Source organism: Rousettus aegyptiacus, unplaced genomic scaffold (assembly GCF_014176215.1).
Source record: "Rousettus aegyptiacus isolate mRouAeg1 unplaced genomic scaffold, mRouAeg1.p scaffold_m13_p_3, whole genome shotgun sequence".
NCBI classification, from domain to species: domain Eukaryota; kingdom Metazoa; phylum Chordata; class Mammalia; order Chiroptera; family Pteropodidae; genus Rousettus; species Rousettus aegyptiacus.
The window spans coordinates 82,031,143-82,055,075 of NW_023416306.1; the positions used below are offsets into that span (position 1 = coordinate 82,031,143).

The 23,933-nt window shown below is 54.0% G+C and overlaps 2 protein-coding genes across 4 annotated transcripts in view; one reads left to right on the forward strand and one right to left on the reverse strand.

Moving 5' to 3' along the window:
• Positions 1-4,515, forward strand: part of EDC3 (enhancer of mRNA decapping 3) — a 53,052-nt gene extending 48,537 nt beyond the window's left edge. The window contains exon 7 of the mRNA XM_016144163.2: positions 2,102-4,515. Within this exon, the coding sequence (XP_015999649.2) occupies positions 2,102-2,436 (335 nt within the window). The 3' untranslated portion in view covers positions 2,437-4,515. The remainder of the gene's footprint in view (positions 1-2,101) is intronic.
• Positions 4,516-4,992: 477 nt separating this feature from the next.
• CLK3 (CDC like kinase 3) lies at positions 4,993-19,332 on the reverse strand. 3 transcript variants are annotated; one of them, XM_016144161.2, is made up of 13 exons: positions 18,880-19,332; positions 15,387-15,538; positions 14,523-14,739; positions 12,548-12,644; positions 12,205-12,271; positions 9,628-9,744; positions 8,730-8,896; positions 7,443-7,537; positions 7,222-7,351; positions 6,883-6,965; positions 6,381-6,460; positions 6,075-6,165; positions 4,993-5,415 (listed from the first exon to the last, which is right to left on the reverse strand). In XM_016144161.2, the coding sequence occupies exons 1-13, from the start codon at positions 19,303-19,305 to the stop codon at positions 5,239-5,241; spliced, it is 1,899 nt and encodes a 632-aa protein (XP_015999647.1). In that variant the 5' UTR covers positions 19,306-19,332; the 3' UTR covers positions 4,993-5,238. The 3 variants fall into 3 exon arrangements, with proteins under 3 accessions (XP_015999647.1, XP_015999645.2, XP_015999648.2); XM_016144159.2 differs by lacking the exon at positions 4,993-5,415 and having other exon boundaries at positions 5,422-6,165; XM_016144162.2 differs by lacking the exons at positions 4,993-5,415; positions 18,880-19,332 and adding an exon at positions 18,842-18,862 and having other exon boundaries at positions 5,422-6,165.
• Between the last annotated feature and the right edge of the window lie 4,601 nt (positions 19,333-23,933).

The window sequence follows — 23,933 nt, forward strand, 5'->3', positions numbered from 1 at the left end:
GGGGGACCCATTTATTCATTTCACAAACATTTATGGAACAGGCACTGATCCTGACACGGGGGATAGGGCAATAGATTTTTTTTTTTTATTAAATCCATGCTTCCCTGGAGCTTAACATTCTGGTTAGAACAGATGAAGAGATGATAAGTAACATCTCTATTAGGTAAGATGGTAGTGAGTTTTATGGAGACAAATAAAGCAGGGAAGGGAGATAGAGAATGTTGGAGGGTTAGGTGAAGAATAGCAGACTTAGACATTTCAGGGTCAGGTCATAAAGGGCCTCTGGATCAATGTAAAGGTTTAAACTTTTACTGGGGCTAGATGGAGAGTCTCTAGAAGATGAAGTAGAAGATAATAATCCAACTCAGGTTCCAAACAATCATTCTGGCCTGAGAGTAAACTATAGGCTTACAAAGGGAGGTGTTTAAGAGGCTGTGACAAATTGGAGAGTGAGATGATGGTGGCTAAGACAGTGGTATTGGTAGAAGTAGTGAACGGGGGTGAAAGTTTCTGAATCATGAAGATGGGGTTTCCGGATTGGATGTAGGGAATGAGAGAAAGAGAAGGGTTAAGAGTGACTTTAAGGTCTTTGGCCTGAGTAACTGGAAGAAGGCTATAGGTGCCATCACTGAAATGGGATGATTTGGGGGAGGAAGAACAGCTCAGATGCCGTTGGATATGCAGGTGGAAATGTTGATTGATAACGTAGGTGAGTCTGGACTTAAGTGAAGGGCTCCATTCTGGAGTTAAAAGTGTGTAGTTGGTATTCAAAGCCATAATCAGCCTGGACAAGATATCTCCTAGGAAGAGAGGGTAGATAAAGAAGTTGTTAGACTGAGTCTTTGTTTTGAAGTCAGGGATATCAGCTAAGGAGAAAGGGAAGGAGTGGTTGGTCAGTGAAGGAGGAGGAAAACCAGGAGGGTCTGGTGCCTGAAAGGCAAATGAGGATAGGAGAGTGTGATGAGCTGTGTCAGTAAGCAATTCTGGGTTAAGTTCAGATGAAGATTGAGAATCGGCTACTGGATTTAGCAGTGTGGAAACAATCCCCTGATGCTCTTGACAGTAGCAGTTTCACATGGAGTGGTGGGGGTAATCTGATTGGAGTGGTTTAAGTAAGAATAGGGGAGAAGTGGGGTGAACAAATATGGTCCAAAGAAAGGGCCTTGCTTGGTGACCGATGGCAAGTTGGGGCTAGAGCCTGAGCCAGAACCTCAGTCTCCTAATTCTCAGGCCAGGTGCCTATGGGCACACAGACCCATGGTGGCCTGTCCTAAGTAAAGGAGCTGTGGGTCTGAGAAATACTACTTTAGGCTGAGAGCTGGGAAGGGTACCTGGTGTGAGTTCCCCCTCTTGATGTCTATAACATGTTGCCCACTCCACGCAAATTTTTCTCTGGCTGCCCCAAAGCCTTCCTATCCCAGCTATGCCAGGAGGCTGACCCTGACTTTAATCCAATACTGCTATTCTGAGTTTTAACTTCTTAGGCTAGTCGAGTCTTATATTGTTACTGTTCTTATACTGTCCCAGAGGCCTACTTAAAGCAGAAAAGCCTTTTTAAATGTCTGGGAAAAGTGATAGGTTCCCTCCCCATTTTTAAGGTTGGGCTATAAGGAGGACCCATTTCCATGAGAATAGCAAGAGAGGCCAGCCCAGAGTAGAATAATTGAGCCTGCTCACACTTTTAGGGCTAGTTGGCAAATAGCAGTCAGCTCAGCATCTCCCTGTGAGGAATGACTGGGCAGTAGACCCCGCCTTCCCATAGCTTATAATGTACCCTGGGAGTGAAGTAGATGTGCAAAGGAAGTGAGGGCCTTGTGCTCTGAGAAGCTCTGCATACCCAGCAGGACAGTGCTTTAGCCTGGGAGCTCCATGAGGACAATGATCCATTGGGATGATATAACCTTGGTCTCTAGCACGCAGCCAATCTAAGCCTTGGAACTCCTGAGGCCTGAGTCCTGGCCCAACCTTAGAAGGCTAGCCTGTGGAAAGGCATTGGAGTGGTGTCTGAACAAGACATTTGAGGGGCCACTTGGGTTCTAGTCCCAGCCATGGCTGCACTTTGCTTATAGGGATTTTCAGATGGCCTTCTTTCCACCTGCAGATCTGCCCACTAGCCCCGTGGACCTGGTGATCAACTGCCTGGATTGTCCTGAGAATGCCTTCCTGCGGGATCAGCCCTGGTACAAGGCAGCTGTAGCCTGGGCCAACCAGAACCGGGCACCAGTACTCAGCATAGATCCTCCTGTGCATGAAGTTGAACAGGGCATCGATGCCAAGTGGTCACTGGCTCTGGGCCTGCCTCTGCCACTGGGAGAACATGCCGGCCGCGTCTATTTGTGTGACATCGGCATTCCCCAGCAGGTATTCCAGGAGGTGGGCATCAACTACCACTCACCCTTTGGCTGCAAGTTTGTCATCCCACTGCATTCTGCCTAGAGGGGCTCTGGGCAGGCTGGACCCTGTAATCCCCTGCTGCTCCTGATACTGAACTTGACAACAAACGCCTTAAGGATGTGAAGCTTCATGGACCTTGTTAAATTTTTTCTCTTTTGGGTTTGTTTCTTCTGTGAGAGAACAAATCATATTTAAAACTGACCTGTCACTTGCCCTTAGCCAGGAAAGGCTTTCCCACCAGGCATGTGGGGCAGGTAGCAGGCTGAGTGTACAGTACCTCCAGGCATCTCTACACTCGGCCACACTGGCCAGTGGGGCTTTGTTTACAGACTTAGGCAGTTCACAGACTGTGTTTCAGGTTTACAGCCACTGGGCCTGGGCAAGAGCCTTGCGGGGTGGGGTAGGTCCTATTTGGGGGCCTGTACTTGCTCTGTCAGAGCTTGTGGCTTTGTCTTCCTCCCTTCCCCACTGCCTCATTTCCCTAGCTGGGCAGCCCTTCCTCTGCATCATGTACACCTGGCTGTACTGCAGCTGTTCCCTAGAGGACACACTTGCACTCTCCATTCATTTCGAGGGCTGTAAGGAGGCTTTGAGCCCCACCAGAGTTGATTTGGGGCTTTTGACCCTTTCCTGAGCTGATCCAAGTTTTATGCTGGGATTTTTTCCAAAGGCCCTTCCTCCTTCCCACTCCATCACTCAGAAAGGTGGGGAAGGGGGTGGCATCGGGATGGTTTTACTGTACTGGAATTGTATACTGTTTTTCTGTTGCTTTCAGCACAGTATAAGATTGTTACTGTAGGACCACAGTGCCCATTCTTGCCAGTAGTGTCCCCTAACCCCATACCCTCTCTCGCCGGGGACTGGCATTTGCTTAGTCTGGGGCCAGAGCCCCTCAGGGTACAGCTTTAATGTTCAGTATTGGGGAGGCCCCCAATGGGGGCCTGGTGCTGAGCCAGAAGAGGCTCCTTGGTGCTTTTGTCCTAGGCCACCACTCTCCCTACTTCCTTTCTTACACATACGTACCCCTGTCCTTCCCCTAAAGTGGTCTTCTATAGCTGTCATCCCAGAGTAGGGTGCATGTCCCTCCCCTGTCTGGGCTCCAACCCAGTTCTTAGTGTCTGGATTTGAACCCTTTTTGATTGTCCTCTCTAGGTGAGCAGGCTTAGGGCCAGCACCCTGTCTCAGAGATGCCAAAATGAGGCCAGTTCTGGATGAGCTAGCTGGGGAGGTTCAGTCATAGGAACACACTGCAGTTCAGATCCAAAAGCACTGAGCTTTTGGACCATGGCAGGCCTAAGCCCTGGAGTCCCTGGCAGCAGCCCTTGCAAAAGGCTTTAAAGCCTTTTTCAGGACTCAGGCTTCCTTCTGTTCTGTGCCCACCCATTATGATTAAGGGAGTGAGTGTGAAGGCTTGCCAAGGATTATGGACACAGGGTTAGGCCATGGTACCATGGGTTTCAGGCTACTTGTCATTTTCTGTATAAGAGCACAGCCAGGAGCAGATGAGGCAGAACAGAGAGGGCTGGTCCCTTTCCTCCCATCCTCCCTCAAATGTTAAATTGTCTCCAGCAGTGGGAGGGCCAGATTCTGTGAGCTCTGTGCTGTGTATCCCTTCCTGAGCCTCTGCTCACTCTCAGGGCCAAGCAGCTCTTAAGATGGGGCCCTCTCTTTAGAAGCAGGGCATAATCTGAGGAGCAGTGCTGGATTACAGGCATTGCAGTAAGCAACCATTAAATAGGCTTTAGTTGTCTGCTGATGCTATGAGGATCCCTGATTGGGTATGGTGGCAAATAAGCTTGAAGAACCCTGGCCCAAAAGATTGCTCACTCCATTAAGTAGCAGTGGCCCTGGGGATGATGGCCTTGATGCGAGGCCACTAGGAGTTTGTGCCCAAACTGTTTTTTCCTCCCCTAGTGGCTCTGGAGCTTCTTCCTGTCCTCAGTCTGGGCCTTCCCGGGTGGTATTAAAGCATGATTCCATTATCTTTGGTTCTATTCAGAGATGTCCTGCCCACAGTGCTTAGTCTCCAAGGGGCCCCAGTCAGGTAGTCAAGACTATCTATCACTCATGCAGTTCTTGGGGAACCAAAAACCAGCAGTAAAATAAAGCTGAATGATGGGAGTCTTGTGCTCTGTGGTAAATTTTGCTCTACAGGCTGCAGTAAGGTACTGCCACCCCAGCCCTAGAAGCTGCCCTATGCCTGACAGCCTTTAGAAAGCCGTAGTTGTTGGGCACATACTGCCTAAAATCTCAGCCTGTAACAGGGCTGGACAGATAGATAGGTAAAACCAGATGCTGCCTGGAGAACTGCAGCGGGCCATTTCCCTTAAGATTCCATAGTGCCCAGAGGTACAGCAGGGGAACAGGTGCAGGGCAAGGCCCACGTGCCTTCTAGGGCGGTTCAGAAAGCCTGCCACCTCAGGGCTGGAACTGCTCTTATCCTGGCCCCAGAGGAACACCCCTGTTTCTGATCTTTTCACTAGCTAGGCCTTATGTGCCTGGCCCAGGTCACTTAGCTCTCCACAAGCTGAACTGCTAAGAAAGACTTTTATTAATAGAGAAGGGAGAAGGCAAGGAGCCTGGAGACGGACACACTGGTACCAGGGGTTACAAACAGTAAGAAACACTTTATTATAACTTTACAACATATAAATAGCTTGGGTCAAATCTGTGCTTTCTGGCAGCCGGGCATCAAGTCTCCTCCCCTGTAGGCTCCTGCCTTCCTTCACATTGCACTGTTCGTTGGGTGGCTCTGGCCCTGGGGCCCGGTGGTTAGAGGTTGGAGAAAAGGGGCTGGGCAGCCCAGTCCCATTCTCCATCTCCTCGTGTTGTGGCCTGCGCCTGTCATCTGCTGGGGTTGCGGCTGGTGTGGAAGGACCGCTCCTCAGGGGTCAGGCCAGCAAAGAAGGGGTGCAGCAGGGCCTCCGCCAGTGTGATGCGCTGGGCAGGATCAAATTCTAACATCCTCCTCATCAGGTCAAACAGCTGCACGTGCTCCAGGGAGTCTTGGAGCATATAACTCTGCTCAGGGACACAAGGTGCCTCAGTGTGATGGCAGGGTCATGGGAAGCCACAGCAGGTCCCCCGGCCTCTGGGAAGACTTGCTACATGGGTTGAGGAGGCAGTGATGCCTCCTGGAGAACTACTTCTGCCCTCTTGGACAATGAGCAGCGCCTTCCTTTTCATGCCTATTATAGCATTTTGCTCTGAACTTGCCAGGCTATTGGGTGTCTTGCTGGTTTGGTGCCTCTGCCCCACATGCAAAAGTCCTGACAGGTGAGCAGAAATCACCTCTGTGAAATTCACTGTCCAAGCACCAAATGCAGTTGATAGAGGCTTTCTGGCCATGTCTAGGTCTTCCCTCCCCCTCACCTCAGTCCTGCCTAGTTTTTCCCAAAATTGAAAGAAGAGGGGACAGGAAGCAGCAGGGTCTCTGATACTTGGCTCTTCTAGTTATAATCATAGCCACCTTGTGGGGAAGGAGTAGGGCTAAGGACCCCTCTGGGGCAGTTTGCAAGAAGCACCCACTGCCAGCACCCAGCAGCCTTGAGTGCAGCCTCCCATAGAGCTGGAGCGAGGGGGGCAGCCTTTAGCTGCCTGGCCCATCTCTCTGCTGTATGTGTGCCCAGTGCCTGGGGTCTCCTTGGCATGACTTGAGCTGTGGGAAGCCAGAAACTGACCTTCAGAGGTTTGCAGTTCTCCTTCACATAACGGCCATCAGAGCTGTTCTCATCCCAAACCAAGCCCCCTTTGTAGAAATATTTCTGCTTCCTGAAAATGAAGGGAGGGGGTCAAGTCTTGAGTGGGGGGTGGGGCAGACAGCAGCAGCCTAAGGCATGGCAGGAAGCTCTGGGCAGCAGGTTTGCGAGGCCACTCAAGCATATAGTGAAGGCCTAGAGGAGCCATGGAATATTCTGCAAAGACTTATCTAATAGCTTGCTGACCCACAGCCAAGATGGGAAAGGCCTCTAGGCCAGGCTCCTTACCTGGTACGGTGAATCATATGTGATGGGATGGGCCCTAGGATTTTCTCCATCATCACCAAATGCTCTCGGTTTTCATGGGTCTATAGAAAGTTAGGGATAGAGCAAGCGGGGGTCACTACCAGCCTCCGTCCCTCAAGAATAAGGGACAAAGATGGGCAAGTACCTTCCCAGCTTTGCCCTTGTGGTAGCCTGCTACATTCCTCACACTCTACCCAGAACTTACCTACCCCACCTCATCTCCACACCCTCACTCATGTGCCTCTTTCCTCGAATGCTCTCCTCTGGCCCCAGTCCTCCTTCCATGGCGGGTAAGCTTAAGACTCACTGAGTGCTTCAGCCACTCTGACCTCTGCCTTCCCCTGAGCATCTACAACCGTCAGGAGTCTGAATCTCACAACATGCTGATTGGTGGGCCTAAGAAGGGATTCCCACACCAGGTCCCTATGCTGTATCAGAGTATCAGTACTAAGGGTAGTGAGAGCAAAGTGGGAGGGGACCTTACCTGGAAAAGTGTGAAGCCTCGGTAGTACTCAAAGAGAATGCAGCCAATGCTCCAGACGTCACAGGGCTGTGCCCAGCCCAGCTCTGAAAGTCAACATGGAGAAAAAGCTGTAAGACTGAGTTTTGTGCTTCCAGCCTAGAGGTCACAGGGCAGCTGCCACAAACGGCTGACAGGTCTCTTGCCCACATCCCAAGTTCCCTTTCTCAGTAAGGTCAAGTTGACAACCACAGTGACCCATGACAATGGCCGTGGGTGGCAGACAGATACATCATTTCCTCTATTCATTCCCTCCCAACAAATGCACACTTTATCTGGGTTGGGGGCTATATTGTCACTCACCAAGGATCACCTCAGGCGGGCGGTAGTGACGGGTGGCCACAATGGTTGTGTGATGCTCATGGTCAAAGGTAGCACTGCCAAAGTCAGCCACGCGGATGCTGGTGTTCTTCACTGACTTCTCCTCACAGCTCTGAGAGGTGAGGAAGGAGAGCCAGGTCAGGACTCTGTCCCAGTGGGTAAACCCAGCTCCGGAGTGGGGCCTTGTCTTCCCTTCACCATACCTTGTGTTCATTGTAGAGGGTTTCAAACTCAGAATTCACAAACAGGATGTTCTCTGGCTTCAAGTCTGTGTGGGTCAGTTGGTTTTCATGTAGAACTGGAGAGACAGGAGAGGAGGGAAGCAGACTAAGAACCTGGGCTTCCTCTCGGGCTCCTACCAACTGTAGGCCAGATCTGTCCTCCAAGACCAATCTGCCAGAGCCCCTTACCCTGTAACCTCAGCAGTGGGCCAAAGGAGCAAACCCGAGCTCTGCCTCTGCACTGGCTTCCCTCTTAAAGGTTCTCTGTGCTGGGGACCTTGGAGGTTTTGGATACTTTAGATGAGGAGGCAGGGGTGACTCCATTCAAAATATCTCCCTCTACCTCTGCAGGGCACAGGCCTCCTCAGCCTGTCTCTCCACAAAGTTGCAGCATCAGCCTTGAGGAGGTTCCCTCTCCCTAGCACCAGCTACATCATTTGTGGGATCCAAGACAAAATGAAAATGCAGGTCCCCTTACTCTGAAGCTTAAGAATGTCAAGCTGGCGGCGAGAGACCATTAAAACAAGCACAGGACCACCCATGAAGCCAGTGCTACCATTTCTCCTCATCCCTAGTCCTGGGCAAGAAATCCTTTTTCCTCCAATCACTGTCCCACTAATAGTGGTGCCCTGCCCCTCATCCCTTTCAGGCTCCAAGCTCCCATCTGGCACTCAGGACCCTTACAGCAGTACAGCCCACCTCTCCCCAACACGGGTCCTCCTTCACCAGACTGAGCACGTGTCAGGCTCTGGGCCATCACTGAGCTGGCACACCTTGCTTGGAGCACCCTTCCCGGTCCCCTCCATCTAGGCAGACCCTGCTCTAGGTCTAGCTACCTCCCCTCCAAGGAGCTTTGCTGTCCTACTCCAACCACTGCAAATCCTACAGTGTTGAGCATGAACACCACCAAATACGCTGGAAAATAGATGGGAAGCTGCAGTGAGGGTGTCCATGTGGGCAGGAGCTACGGCTGGGATCACCCAGGTCACTTGGAACTTTTCATCCTTTGCAGAAGAGTGCAAGCTGGATTGGTAGCTGGGAGAATTCTAGGGCAGAGGTTGGCTCAGAGAGCCCCTGATGGACGCTGCAGCCTCTCCATCTACACAGATTCATACCTGAAGGCCTTTTAGTCAAAAGGGACTTGTTATGCCTCAGGTGCAGCAAAATGGTTAGCAATATGCTGGAGTGAATAGGGGCCAGCAAGACTACCAGGTAACTTTCCTGCCAGGTATGTGACCATTCGTGTCCCATTTGATGATGGACACTTACATCTAAGGGCGTGGCAGAGCTGGTAGGCCATGTGCCGGACATGTGGTAAGGGGTAAGGCTGGAAGTTATTCTCCTTCAGGAACTCAAAGGTGTTCTTGCCCAGGAGCTCAAAAGCGATGCACATGTGACCGTGGAAGTTGAACCAGTCAGACATCAAGACGCACAGGCTGAGAGAGAAGGATGGGTGGGAATCAGGCTCTGTGTTGGGGGGAGGGGGCTGGCTGCCTCACCCCTTTCCTCAGATGAAGCCAGTCCCCACTCCCTCACATGAAGAAAGAGAATCAGTTAACAGCAAGAGCACATCTCCCCACCAGCCATCACCTAGACCAGCTCAGAGCAAGGTCTGAACTTCCTGCTGTGAAGGAGGTGGGGTGGGGAGCCATTCTGGTCTAAGGTCTCCTGCCTTATTTACTTAATGATATGGTAAATTATAATGATAACTTCTAAAACAGAGGGAATAATGCCAGGACACGCCACAGGACTAGCAGTGCCTTTTTCAACTCCCCCAGTGGAACTTCCCAAGTCTGCAGGGCTCAGCACCTGTGTGCTAGAGGGAGCTCTCCTTTGGGTGTCTCACTACGCAAGAGCCCCAAACAGCTTCTGGTTCATATCTTGTCTAATGCCCACCACACCCAACGAGACCCCCAATCCACAAATGCATGGCTGCGAGGCCTGCTTCTGAACTCAGAGCTGGTTGTGGTGAAGCCTAGACTGAATTCCAAAGGCTCCTTCCAGCAAGACTCAGTTGCCCAACTCTCCTGGCTCTGGGTGTAGGGAGAAGGCAGGGTGCTAACCAGGCGAGAGGACACTGCTCAGTCCCAGGGGGTCCAGGCAGTTGGGGCTGGAGAGGATGCTGTCCCCAGTGAATGCTTTCCTCCCATTCCTTGCTGACACTCACAACTTGTTTTCTTTGTCCTTCTCCTTGATTTTTTTGAGAACATTGATTTCTAGCCGGGCAGCCTCCCGGTACTTGCCCACATTGCGGATGATCTTCAGGGCAACCTGAGACTTCCCTCTGCAACCGGAGAAACAAAGGTTCTCATGAGAAGCTGCCCAAACCCTTCCCCTGCCCTCCACCCCAACCCAGCAACTCCTGGCAGACACCACTCAGGACTCCAGGAACAGGGCCTGCTCCAAGGAGAACAAATACTTGACACCCAACTGGCCCCAGCAAGCTCCCTTGGCATCTGTGCCACCTTAGCCTTTTATGATCTCAGTTACTGTCGGCCCCTAGGGAAGAGTGAGCAGAGGAGAAGAGAGGCCCGTCCTGCTGGCCAACACCAGCCCCAGTGATCGATCACTCAGTGACCCAACCTATAGGCCAGTCAGCCTGACCGCTGCCAGGCTGTCCACACAGCACCCTCTTTCAGTACCTCTTGAACTTCCTGAGCATGTCTACGACTCTGGGCAAATGGCTCCCCCTGGGATGGGGGTTTCAGGGTACAGTTTAAAGGGTTTCAGCCTGGCAAGAGGTGCCAGGAGTAGGGACCCCTCACTGGGAGGCCAAGGACTGCGCTCTTTACCACACCGCCTCCAGTCCTGCCTGCCAGCCTACCAGCCACAGCGTTATCAGAGAACACTGAGGATTTTCACAATTCCTGCTCTACATTTCCCTTCCACCCTATCATGGAAAAATGCCAGCAGAGAAAGAAACCTATTGAGGCTAGAAGGGAAAGCCAGAGTTCAAATGCCAGCTGGGGAATTGGAGTAAGAAGCCCTAGCCCACAAGGGTGTGGCCTCTGAGGCTTCTGGGAGGCTGGCCTTGGTGTCTACAGAAAGCCTTACAGGCTCCAGGGCAGAGGCATCTTCTACAGCATACCCTGCTTTTCTCTCCCTATCCCATTTTCCCATATGTTTAGGGCAGGAAATGATCTCAGAGAAAGGCCACCAGCCTTGTCCTAGAAAAGGATCCCTCAATGGCATTCCAGCCTTCAACACAAGAGCTCATCACTTCCACAGACAGCCACTATCAGGGCTGGATGGTTCTGAGGTTAAGTCCCCTCCTTTTGCTAGGCTGAATCCTGCCTCTTCAAAACAACCCCACTAGATGACTCCCTTTGGACCCCCTGAAAGTCCCCTGAGCCCTATGCTTGCCGCTTAGTGACTTCCCTTTAGGTATATAAGTGGCCCAGCCTAGAAAGCTCAGCTGCCCCCGTGTGTCACAGCTCTCAGATCTGCCTCATCCCTCTCCAGTCACAGTATAGTCTACATGTCCCTACACCTACTGGTCCCAACCCTAACCTCTTGGGTCAAAGAGGTATTTAAACAGGAACTGGGAGCCTGGGAAGCCTTCCTCTCAGTCACCGTCACTACTTTCTCCTAGGGTCCCATGGCCAGCTGGACTACTGGGTCTAATTGTCCTCTCTAAGCACCCCTCTAAGCAAGGGAGCACTGCAGTACAGTGGTACCCCGCTCCACCATTCAATAGCGAGGGAATATGGGCAAACCCTGAGCATGTTTCTTCATCTCTAAACTACTTGGAAGAGTCACATATGGGCACCACGTGACTCAATGAGACAGCTAAGACAGCTAAGCATGTTGTAGCTAGAGTGCCAAACCTAAGAGAGGACCATTAAGTCAGAGAGACAGTGGCTCCCAGGAGGTGCCCACCCAGCCTATGGCAGAGGATGCAAGGTTTCTGGTCTTAAGGAATTGCAAGGGGACAAAAGTGTTCTAATGTTCAGCCTAGAAGGGAGCAAGGGGCCCCCAGCAGCACCCCAACCAACACAGGTATATCTCTGCTCTACCTGAGCACACTCAAAGGGGACCACGCTCAACCCTGGCCACATTGGAGAAGGCACTGGCCTACTGAGACCAGCACAGCCTCTTGGGCAGACCTCTCTAGAGCAGGGGTCCCCTACCCTGGGGCCCCAGACTGGTGCCAGTCCTTGGCCTGTTAGGAACTGTGCCGCATATAAGGTGATGAGTGGCGGGCAGGGCGAGGGAGCAAAGCCTCATCTGTATTCGCAGCCGCTCCCCAGCACTAGCATCACCACCTCAGCTCCATCTCAGAACATTAGGCATTAGATCCTCATAGGAGCACCGGTCCCTAGTGCCAAAAAGGTTGGGGACTGCTGCTCTAGAGGGCGGAGGCTAATGCTTGGGCTGGGCTCAGCAGTACTCTCTACTCCTGTCCAAGCCCAGGCCCTAAAAATGATTACGGACGGGGAGCAGATCCAGCCACAGAAGAGCCAGGGCCTTGGCTGTGTTCTGATATTCACCTCCACCACCCTGGGAAAGTGGGGAAATTGGGCAGGCCAGCAATTTCACTGACTAGCAATTCTTGGGCAGGCATGCCACGTGCCTGTGGAACCCCACTCAGCAGTTTCTCCCAATTTCAGGGAATCAGCAAAACTCTGAAATGTCCAGGGCCGAACCCTGCTTTGGTGCTACCCTTCAAAAGAAAAAAGGTTAAGCTCTGACTGCCACCAACTTTAAGAATCTCAGGCCAGCGCTTCCCAAGAAGCTTGCTCACCTGGCATGGTCCAAGCACTCCACCACCTTGCCAAAGGTGCCTTCGCCCAGGTTCCCCACAATCTCATCTAGAAGAGAAAAGAAGCGGGGCATGAGGGTCTGGAGGGAAGAGGGCCGGCAGCTCCTGCAAGTTCACAGCATTCAAATTCTCAAAAACAAAAAAGGTTTCTCTCTCACTGCTACACTCTTAAAAACAGAAGTTGCTAGAGTTTGTGTCATTCAGGTAATTACTGGTGGCCCCACTAAGGCGCCACGCGCACTAGAGGCCCCTCCAGGCAGGAGAGGTCTGGTCTAACAAGGGGGTAGAAAGTAGAGAGGTAAAGTTTTACGAAAGGTGGCTGTACATCGCTCTTGGAGCCAATCGCCGATCCGGCACACCAGGTGGCCCTCCTTGTCATCTTCCACACTTCGGCTGCTGCGCTTACTGCTCTGTTGGCTTCTCTGCATGCACCGCCCCCCGAAACGCCATCCGACCAATCGCATGGTAGGCGGTTCCGTTTGACAGATTGAGGTGTCAGTCAAAGGCAGAGGTGGAGACGGTGAGGAGCCGGTGGGTTGGTTGGTTGGATTTTCCAGATCCCAGCATTTCATAAGGCACACAGCATATATAACGATAGGGATATTGCAAGGGACACGTCAAGACACAAACTGACTTCAAAAACAGAAAAGTAAAAACAGCTACAGGTATGTAAAGAAAACTCGGACATTATCTAAGAGAAGGGTGCCGCAAATGCTCAGAAAGACAACCAGCCTCTGCTGCTGAGGGGACTGGCTGGGCGGTGCAGAGAGCCACAGAGCCGACTCCCTCCACTGAGTCTCCCCCTCCCGGGCCCTCCCATGATGCTTCAGCCAGGGTGGAGACGCAGTGAAAACGGCGCAAGAAGGTGGTGGCTGGCCCAGCCTAGGTCCGATCATCCAGAATGGTCAGAGGCCACTCTGGCTTCAGCTGCAGAATACCCAGCCTGTCCTTGCTTGCCTGTTTGCCCACGCAGCCCTGCACATACTCGACAGCTGCTACTGAGAGCAAAGATGCTACCACAGATGGCATCCGTGGACAGACTTAACACCACCACCAGAAATGGCCTTCTATCAGCAGCCCTTACGCCAACAGCTTCAAGCAAGTAAGGAGTCCAGAATCCTCTGGGCTGGTCAACCTCCAGGCCTCCTACCACAATGGCCCACAAAGGCCCCAAGCCAGCTCCTACCCTGGCCTTGGCACCCATGCTACTCACAGGCCAGGCCCATCCAAAGCCTCATGATGACAGAGGACACCAAAAAGAGAAGCAGAGCCACACACCTGCACTGCCCTCTTGTGGCAGTGTGTGGCAGTGTGCAGAGAGGCCACCAGGTCATGCTGGGCTCCGGCACAGTAAACCCGCAACCCATGGCCACTCAGAAGTCACTGGAGAGTCAGGCAGAGAAGATGCTTGACACCTCCACTGGTTCCATCCCTACTCCTCAGTGGCCTCATGGCTGGGGGGGCGGGAGTAAGGAAGGGAAGAGGAATGGGGAGAAGACAGCAAATAACATCAGAGACACAGCGCGTTTTCCTTCCCAAAGGTCTGAATGCAGTGTGGTGGGTCTCGGTCTCAGCAGAGATCTACAGAACCTTGCATGCTAGGAACACCAGCAGGCCCTGCTCATGGCATGTGGCCTGCAGCTGGACAAGGCCTGGGGCTGTAAGTCTTTCTGTCGTTTCTTTACATGTCCCATCACAGAGGCAGCTCGTCCCCCTTGCCATGCAAAAAGGCAAGGCTAAAGAGGGCCTGGCTGGAGGTCGTAAGTGATGCTACCAGTCTGAGTTGAGTGACAGGCGGACCCTCCCCTACCCGTAGGCACTCCAGCCTCCGGGCCTTTGGGGAGGGGTGTGGAGGTGACACTGCAGAAATGGGTGCGCTCCACACGCCAGAGCATTCAGTTACGTGTGGAGGCAATCTCTAGGTGGGAGGAACCAGGTCATGTAGCTCCAGACCACATACCAGCAACTCTAATAGGATCCCTAAGAAGTGTCCTTGGCCACTTGAACCCATGCAGCCTGTGCCTAGAGCAGTGTGGAGACACAGACAGGCCAGGGGCTAGCCAGCGCCGGAACCAGAGCCCCTACAGCTGCCACTGTCGATGGGCCAGAAGATAGAGGAGGCAGACCCTCTGCTCAGCCTTATACCTAGACCAGACAACACATACACACACACGCACACACACACACCAAATGCACGTGTGTAGGGCTGGCAGTACTCACCCAGACCAGCCAGCCTGAGAGAAGGCTAGAAAGAGATGAGGCCTTGAAGCCTCAGCCAGCACACTCTGGCCACCACTCACCGAGGAGGCGCTGCTACAAGACCTGGTGCGGCGTTTGTGGCAGTGGTGGGCGTGCTTGCGGGTCCGGTATGGCTCCCTCTCTCGTGAACGCCGACGATGATGGGAACGTGAAGATCCATAGCAGTCCTCTCCAAAGGATGGGCTCCGCTCTTCACACCGATATGTGTCACTGTCACGGCGTTCCCGGTATCGCCTCTGGTAGGGCAGGCGGTCATGGCTGCCAAGAGAGGAATGGGGACACGGGTCAGACAAGGCCCTTCCTCCAACCAGCCAGGTTTCTGCTACCAGGTAAGAAAATGTGGTGGGGCTCCTGCAACGGGCTCACGAGGGTAGCCTGTTGGAACAGAGGCACCCACACTGGGGAAGAGGGGTCAGGGGAGTGTGTGAAGTGTGTGTGAAGTCCAACCTCCAGAACCTCAGCTATTGAAAGCATCGCTCCAGTGCCACAGGAGGCAGAGCCCTGGGGAAGGTGAGCATGGTGGTGGAGCTCTCTGTCATCTGGGGGCTGAGACAGGACCAAGGACCAATCTCTGGAAAGGGCTGAGGTTATTTTTCTAATCCCCACTGAGGAAGTCTCAGGGGTTAGCAGCGGAGGTGCTGGACTAGAAAATGGGAGAATGTGGTGGGAGAAGGAAGACTCGAGGACAGAGAAAGAAGGGGTGGCAAGGATGGCAGCAAACACTGAGGCCAAGAAATGCAGGCGAGATCAGGGAGGAGCCCAAAGAGGACATGGCAGTGATCTAGATGCAGCCGGACAGAGGTGGCAGTCACCTGAAGGAAGTCGGCGCTGCCACAAGCCTCCGGACTGTCTCCCTAGCCTGACTGAGGGAAGGAGCTCTTCCTTCTGATCTAGTTCCCCCTCACCTTCTGGACCGAGATCTCCGGGGTGGAGGCTCCCTTCGAGATGGGTATCGCAGTCTCCCTTCATGCTCCCGACTGTAAGACCTCCTCCTCTTCCATCGGTAGCTCAGGTACGGGTCTGGCTCAGGGGAGCGGTATCGCTTACAGTGATGCATCTAGGCCACGAGAAAGGAAAATCCTGCTAAACATGCAGCCAGCCAACCTCCAGCCATGGGGCTGCCTGGGCAGCCTAGATGCTCCTGAAGAGGCCCATTGTTCTGTTCAGGGGCAGCCCCTCCCAGGGGTTTATGAAGTGAAGAAGAACTCTGAGGTCACACTGCTCAAAGAGCAGACAATGGGTAACACCCTTCTCTCCCAGTGAACAAACAAACAGCTGCCTCCCCAGCACAGCATCACTGGCCTGGTGGCATGAGCACTTGGGGAACCAAGAGAGCCAGGACAGGTGCTGAGGTGGAACATAGCGGGGCTGGTGAACACCATCACAAGAGACCAAGGCCCAGGAGAAAGGGGAGTCTCCTGTGCTCAATTCCCTCCTGCCTGTCTGTGGGGTACTACCAAGCACCTGCTCTCTGAAGCAAGAGGCCAGAGTCAGCTGTTGGAATGATGCCAACACACAGAAACAAAGGGTAAAAAGTACTTAAGTTGAGAAGCCCGGTTGGCTTGAGGCGGCCCTGAACTGGACCTCACTCAAGGGAGCAAGGACCACAAGTTGGGCAGAAATGAGAAGACCAGCCCTTGGAGAAAAAGGTGAACAGGGTCTCACAAACATTCCCTAGTCCACCTGAGAGTCTGGCTAACCCTTGCTAGTCTACACCAGGGCTCAGTACCAGTAAAGATTCCAGAGTCCTCAGAGCATCCAAGTGTCTTGCTTGAGGCCCATTTAGCACCCTCAAACCACCTGGGGTACCATGCTAGGCACTGCCTCGCCTCTATTCAACTCTCCCCTCTTCTAGATCCTCTGCTCCAGTACTCTTCTCCTATGCTCATCTCAGGGTGGTATGCATGGGAAAGCAGGCCAAAAGGGCCCCACCTCACTATCCTGTTCAGCAGGAAATTATATCCACTACAGAAAATTGTCAGGCTGGATCAGCCACCAGCTGAGAAAGACAGCTATGTGAGGCCAGCTCCATATTCCACTCACATCCAAAACCTTGACAATGCCTCCATGAAAAGCCTGGCCAGAGACGATGGCTAGCCTTACCATTCAGCTGACCAGCTTCCAATGGTGGTCAGTCCTAGGCTTGCCTGAAAAAGCACATTTTTGGACAAAAATACTGAGACTGCCCCATCTTATGAGAAGAATCTACAGAAGAAGAGCAGAATCAAACAGCTCCCCTTGGATAAGCAGGGCAGTGAAGCATATCTGAACAAAACCCTGGGAGCTTCTCTGTGATCCTGAGAAAAGTGCTGCCCTCAATTTCCCCACAAGTAGGTGTCTTCCCCTGTCTACCTGGAAGTCCAGGCCCCAGCAATCCTTGAAGATAAATACTACGTAAAATCACCAACAGCTCCTCAAGTACTTAGACTATTTTTGTTTTGATGATCAGCTGACTGTTTCATTGTTTTCCTGAAATTACCCTGTGTAAAGCACCCAAGTTATGGAATGAAAGCAGTAGGTGACATGGAAGATGCTCAAATGGCCAGGACAGAGGCCCTGCCCATCCTCACTGGGCAGACAAAGCACCAGAGCTAGGGGACATTGTCTAGTCCACACCAGGCCAAAGACTCCCTCCTGGGACCTAGAAAATTCTTATGTCCACACATGTTCACAATAGTGGAAAGAATGTGGCTTCAGCCAGATGTCAGTCTGAATTCTGGCACTGTCACTTCTAGCTGTGTGCCTTTAGACAAGTTATTAAACTATTCTGACCTTCGGCTCCCTCTTGCAACAAGGGGATAGTATTTCTTACAGGGTTACATTATGTTACTTCTTTAAGTAACATGCCTAGCACATGTCTTTAGGTTAAATGTTTAGCACAGGTCTTGGTTCACAATAAGTACTGAAGGCAACTTTTCATTAATAACATTAAAAAGTAACCAGGTAACACCCCTGAGTGTAAGACCTTGAGGCATTTAATATTATAAGTCTTTTCCAAAGGACCAGGCGGGGAGAGAGCCCTGGGTAGAAAACCCTGAACTTAAATCCCGTGCTGCCACTTACTGGCCTCATGATCAAGTCACTCCAGGCCTTAGTTACCAGACCTAGAAAATGGAAATAACACCTCCCAGCCCACTTGGCAAAGGAGATGACAGGCTATAAAGTACCACATACAAAGCAATCACAGAGGAAATAAACTCTTCTTCAACACATTCTATGCAGGTGAAGTACTGGGACTATCTGATGCCCCTCATTATCTTCCCAGTCAAGGCTCTAAGGTCCATTTATAACCGATTATCTGATTCTCTGACACCCCAGGAAATGGGCGGTTTAAAGAAGCTAAGGGCCACAATTAGGCTCCAGAAGGCTCTGCTCCACGCAATGAAGAAAAAAGTAATGTGAAGGAAACCAGAGGAGGATGCCAGCTTTCCTCTGAGCACAGGCCTAGTTGGCTTTTCATTTGCTGTTCCTGGCCAGAGAACTGGACTGACAAGAAAAGCAGCCAGCCAGGTCAGCAATGGCCCTCTCGGATCCCAGCCACCCGAGCGCCCCATGGTTATTTTTGGCTGACGCTGCTCCACCACTGCAATCTCAAACCTGCCACCTTGCAAGCAGCCACCTCCGGGTGAAACGCTCCTCCTTTTCAAGGGCATGGAGGAGGGAAGCTGGAAGGCTGCCAACTCCGCCTCGACGGGGGCCTGGCTCAGGCGGTTCCCACCCCAGCTCCACACCAGGGCACCCGCACCCGGAACTAAAGCACAGAGACTCCCAGACCGGGAGCTGTTCAGGCATTAATACTGTCAGCTTGGCCTGGCCCCTCCCCCGGGCTGGAGCGGCTCCATCATAACAAAACATGCGGAGGCCTGCGGCCCTCGCTGGCGGCCCTTCCTGAAGCCCCGGGTCCCAGAGATCTCAAGAGCCCCGTCCCCTGTAACCGCCGCCAATGGCGGCGAGGGGAAGACCCAGGGGGACGGAGGGAACGCCAGCCTGGGCCAGAATCAAACTCCAGACCGCGCGGGGAGGAGACTGTGGACCAAGCCTCGAGCCGGGGACAGGGGAGGGGTCTGAAAGCCCCTCCAAGCTAGTCTAGGTAGCACCCAACCCCATTCCGTGGGCAGGTGCAAAGTAGAAACCGGATCCCTGCAGGAGGCTCAGTGACCGCTCAGGCTCAGACTCCTACAACGCGGGACCGAGGGAGGTCGGGGTCTGTGGTGACCGCCCTCCGAGGAAGAAGCGACGGGTCAGGGGTGAGAGGTCGGGGTCGCGGCCTGAGATGGCCGAGGAGGAAAAAAGAGACTAGGCTGAGGCCGACCCTGGAGCCCGGGTATCCGCACCCAGCGCACCGACCCCGCCGACTCACCCCCGCCGCCGCCACCGCGGACCCGGGACCTCACTCACCGTCTCCCAGGCTCTGGCTGCGGCTAGGCCCCACTCCCCGCTCCGAGCGCCTCTTCCGCTTCCGGCTCCAGCCTCCGCCCGCAGCGGCCCCGCCCCTCGCGTGACGCAGCCGTCACCAGCCCCAGCGCGGTGGCCGGACCACTCTAGATCCCGTCTCGAAGGCTCTGGAGGACCCGCCTTCTCAGCTCGGGTCCGGGCGGCCTCAGTGGAGGAGACTCGTTCCGCGAGGGCCGAGGAGACGTCTCCGGCCTGCTGCCCGCCGTGTCGCGACGCACTTAGGCCCCCAAGACTTAACAGGGGCAACGTCCCTGGCCGGCGGGCACTGGGAGCTGAAAGGTGCAGCTGCGACCGGGCCGGCGGGCTCGGCCCGCTCTGCCACCCGGACCCCGCCCGCCACCCCATTCCTGTGAGTGGGGAGGAAGGCATTGTTGCGCGGTCGCCTCTGTGAAGACCCGGCAGACCTCGAGCGCTGGTCCGGGGCCCCAGAGGGCGCCAAAGACGACGGAGGTCTGTGCGCGGTCGGCGTCTTCAGGAGGCTGTCACGACTCCCGCTTACGTGAAAGAAGCAAACCAGACCACATTCTCTTTGAGGAGGGGGAGGGTAAATCCAAGGCGGCACGCCCAGCGCCCGCGGGCGCGCGGAGCTGTTTGTGGGGAGAGCCCTGTGGGCGGAGCCGCTGGGGGAAGGGGATCTCATATGCCATGAGCAATGCAGCAAGCGGACATCCTTGTTTCTCAGTTGATAGACCCCACGCGCTGTCGCAGTCAGGCCCCGCAGGCCATTCCTCCTCTGAGTTCCATTCGACCACCCCTGGATCAAAACCCACCCACTGTCCCGTGCTTAGTCGGGACGGGATAACGAGACTCCATTTTCTAAATAAACCAAGGTCGGGCCCTTTAGGACACCTCACGGTTTGCGAGCGTGCACGCCCCAGGGCTTCCGCTTGGCGTAGTTTAGCCAAGCCGGCCGGGGGGCCCTAGTTGACGCCAAGCCACGCCGTAGCTAAAACCCGAGGACTGGGGCATCTCGCCAGGCCCCGCCCCTCCTAGGAGCCAGACCGCGGGGGCAGCCAGGGTTTCCTCGTCCTCCCACGCCACACGCCCTCCCCAATGATGGCTTGGCCATACCCCTGACGTGAGGTGTAGTCTTCCCGCCCCGGCAGGCGCATCCACTCGGGAGTTGTGGTAGGCCCTCTAGTCTCATGTCTCTGGCTCTCCCTTAAACTGGGGTCTGATGGCATGGCTTGAGAGGATGCTTGGTATCCACCAAATCTCCGTTAGCTCCGCCACCTCTACCCAAAGTAAACAGAAGCTAAGTAAAAATGGAATGCCCACTACGCTAAGGCATTCTCAAGACCGGCTCCTGGTCCCCTGCCAACCAACCTCCCAAAATAAAGATTCTAGAGCCGCTTCAGTGCGTAGGGGGTGACCGAGAGCCTGGCTGTCCCCGCCCCTAGATCCGCCCCCTCAGCATGCTGTGTCTGCCCAGAGATTCTGAGTTGCCCTTCTTGGACGGGCCCAATCCTTGGCCCATGGCCGCGGCCACACGAGCCGAGTTTCATCTGAGTTTCATCCACTTAGACGAGGTAGGAAGACTCTGTGGCATTTCCTCCTCCCACCGCTTCGTGCTGTTGCGGTTTCCATGAATCCTGGGGCCGCATAGACCGCTGAGAGCGGAGAAGTTCCGAGAGGATCCTGCTCTCAGCCCTGCCTCGGGCGTCAGGTTCTGAAGAGTAAATCGGGTCCATCTTCCCACCAGCCCTTCCACCATCGAGAACCCAGGAGTCTCTGCTTCCCAGTAACGGAGCAGCTCTCTCTTTTTCTAAAGCGGAATAGGAGCGGTCTCCCAGCTCCCTCGCCGAAATCTGCGGCCCAGCAGCTATTGTGCCTGAAATACTATTAAAGCCTTATTCTTTGGTCTCTTAATTCTTAAAAGAACTGACGCCTAGAAGAGAGGCAGAGCATAACGCCCTTGGGGAAAGATCTACCCTGAAGTAGTCTGGATAACTCTGCCCACTTCGACCCCACGCTCCCACCTCACTCTTTCAGTGCTGCACAATCGAGAACTGCGCAACTCGGGGCTGACTCAGTGGAAGGACCACCTCCAGGAGGCTTGCTGCACATCCTCTGCCACTGAGGCCCAAGCTCTTTCCCCATGCCTCACCCCTAGGGTACCAGGGTTGAGGCCTGCAGTACCCTGCACTCTGCCACCAGCAACTCTTTCCCCTCTTCATCTCCCGTTTGCCCCCTTGGGCTCTTGGCCCACCTCTCCACCCCCTTCCAGGCTTCAGCTTCCCTGATCTCCTTGTCCTGTTGCTCTAGCTCTGTCACATTCATCTTTGCCTTCTCTGAAAACACTTAATTCACCTTTGAGCCTCAGCCTCAGGGTCACCTCTCTGGAAAGCCCTCCTGGGAGCCCCAGGGAAGAGTCTGGCTCTCTTCCCTGTGCTCCCATGGCAGTCAATGCCCATGCTTTCCTCTGTGCCAACTCCACAAGCTCAACAATCTGACAGACCATGAGCCCCTCCAAAACCAAGCCAGGCAGAGCTTGGGACCCCCGTTAGGGCTAGGGGCTGCTGCAGAGAATCCCCGTTTCTAAGTGGGAAGACAGAGCACCCAGCCACAGTGGAGTGAGTCCTCATGGTTCATTCTGGAGAGGACTTATTTGGTGGTGAAATGTGGGGAAAGAGCTTGGAGAGGGTTGCAAGAATCTGGAATCAGGGGAAAAGAGAGAGTCCAGGTGTACAGAGGTAAGAGTGGTACCATCCTGAGAGGTCTGGGAACATGAGGAGTGGGCAAGTCAAGGGATGGGGGAGCTCAGTCCAGTATATCTCAGTGGGTGTCCTGTTCCTGTGCCCACGCAGAACTGGGGCAGGGCACCTGGTGCCTGGGGGTGTGGGTGGGAGACAATAGTAGGATTCTGAGTCCCAACCTCAGAGGTGAAGTGGGTGGGGATAAGGAGGAATGGGGTGGGGGACCAGCACCAGCTGAGCAGCTCCTATCTACTCTGAGTTCCCTTACTAAGCTGGTAGGGCATAGGGATCAGGGCCCCCCATCTCACAGCTGGAGCTATGGAAGTCAGAGGTAACAGAGCAGCGACTTGATTCAAGGACTAATGACCCCCATATCAGAGCTGCACCCCAGACATTCCCCTGACCCTGCCATTTCCAGACTCACACAGTGGGGAGGAGGGCATGAGAGATGGGTTGTTGTGGGCCCAGTTTGCAGTGGCCTGGGGCAACTGACGTACCATTGTGAGCTTCAATCCCACCTCCTCAGACCAGGGAGGCCCCAATAAGCTTGTTGTTCGGCACCTACAGTTCATGGAAACTGTTGGAACTGAGAACTGTTTAGTGGGATTGAGGCTGGTGTTTATTTGAAATATGAATTACTAGAGAAAATCCTGGGCTAAGGGGCTAGGATTGAAGGGTTTAAGTGCAAGCTTAGTCTAGGGCCTCAGTTTTCACATCTGAGGAGGGGTCTCAGAGGCTGGTGCTCTGGGAGGGCAGGACTCCCTCAGCTTCAGGGTCTCGCATCTGTCCTCTCAGGACCCACTGGAGCAGAGCCCCATGGACCCCCACCTGCTGTCTCTGGCACTCCTGTCACTTCTGGTCACTGGACCGTGCCTTCCCACCAAGCCACACTGAAGGGTGCAGGTAAGTATGGGGAAGGTGGACACAGCAGCCCCTTGAACCTGGGCCAAAGCCTGGAAGGTGCTCTCCCTGGCACGTGCTCTGACAGAGCCCAGAACCGGAGGCAGTCAAAGAAGGACCTGCATGTGTGGCTGGCAGTGGACCGAATTGGCCACCAGCCTATGGGTAGCACTGGAGGCCCTGTTGGCGCAAGTACAGGTGCTGCAGAGGTGAGAACGCAAACTGAGACTCAACAGGCTCCATGTGAGATGCTGGCTCTAAAGGAGAAAGTGAGACTTCCACCCTCTCCCCCTTGTCCACAGCCCTAGGGTGGTCCCCTGAGCTAGCAAGGTCCCCTTCTAAAGCCAAAAGCTCCTAAATGCTCAGGACCGGCACCCACATCTGGTATCATGTTCTCAGGAAGAAGGCTTGTCAGGGTCTGGGGCATCTAAAGGAGACAGGAATCAAGACCCCAACAGTGTCATCTCTCTGAATGGTGCCCCCTGGATGTGAGTAGTGTATTGCCTAGTATGGCTGGTGGCACTGGGTAGAGGCAAAGGAGTGGCCCCCAGGGAGAGTCAGAGGGAGGGAAGTGACTGGTTTTAGCTCAGTGAAAGAGTTTCCTTAGAATCCCAGTTGCTCCTTGTGAAAGCTGCAATCCCTAGGGAGAGGGGGAAGGCTCTGCAAGCTGAGGCTCCTAGGGGGATACCTAGCTTCTATGCTCCACATCAGAGTGTGGACAGTGCCACTCTGTAATAGCCTAGATATTCAAGCCTTTAGTGACCTGGATGTCTCAGCCCACACCTGACTCTCCTAGAGGCACTGCTCCCCACCAGGCCCGGGGTAACTCTGGGGACCCAGTTGACAACCTGTCTCTTCATGTCTGCCCACTCTAGCATTCCATAACAGCATCCTTGGTCTTGCTGGAGCTCCAGAGCCATCGGTAGTTGGAATGAAGAGGTGATGTGTCTTGGGTCCAGTTGAAAGTTGAGGGTTGCACATCTGGTACCTATAGTGATAACAGCTGGGTAGCCCCTCAGGACTGTGGGGCACAGTCACTTGTGAACAGACTAGGGCCTAGGTTTATTCTGGGCCCTCAGCTGAGCCCCTGGCTAGACTTATCACAGCTGATGGAGCAGACAGGACCTCATGATAAAGTCTTCTGCTTTATCAGAATCCACAGACATTGCTCAGGGAAGGGTTACAGGGAGGAAGCAGCCTTCTCCAGGGGCTCCATGCTGCCTTCAGCCCTTCTCCCAGCAGGCAGAATGCTCCCTGGCCTGTCTGTAGCAGGACTGGCACCAGCTGCAGGGATTTCAGGAGTGGAGGGAGCCAGACCAGGACATGGAAGACAAGAGGATGGGCCAGCAGATGGGGGAGGGGCAGAGTGGGAGAGAATGGGCAGTCTCTTCTGCCCCTGGG

What these genes read in the sequence shown, in the direction of transcription:
- CLK3 (XM_016144159.2), bottom strand. Translation starts at nt 19,305, where the DNA reads ATGCCTTCCTCCCCACTCACAGGAATGGGGTGGCGGGCGGGGTCCGGG. An exon ending in CGGAGATCTCGGTCCAGAAG is followed by an intron (nt 14,740 to 15,386) that starts GTGAGGGGGAAC and finishes CTCTCTTGGCAG; the next exon opens with CCATGACCGCCTGCCCTACC. An exon ending in AAGGACAAAGAAAACAAGTT is followed by an intron (nt 8,897 to 9,627) that starts GTGAGTGTCAGC and finishes CTTCTCTCTCAG; the next exon opens with CCTGTGCGTCTTGATGTCTG.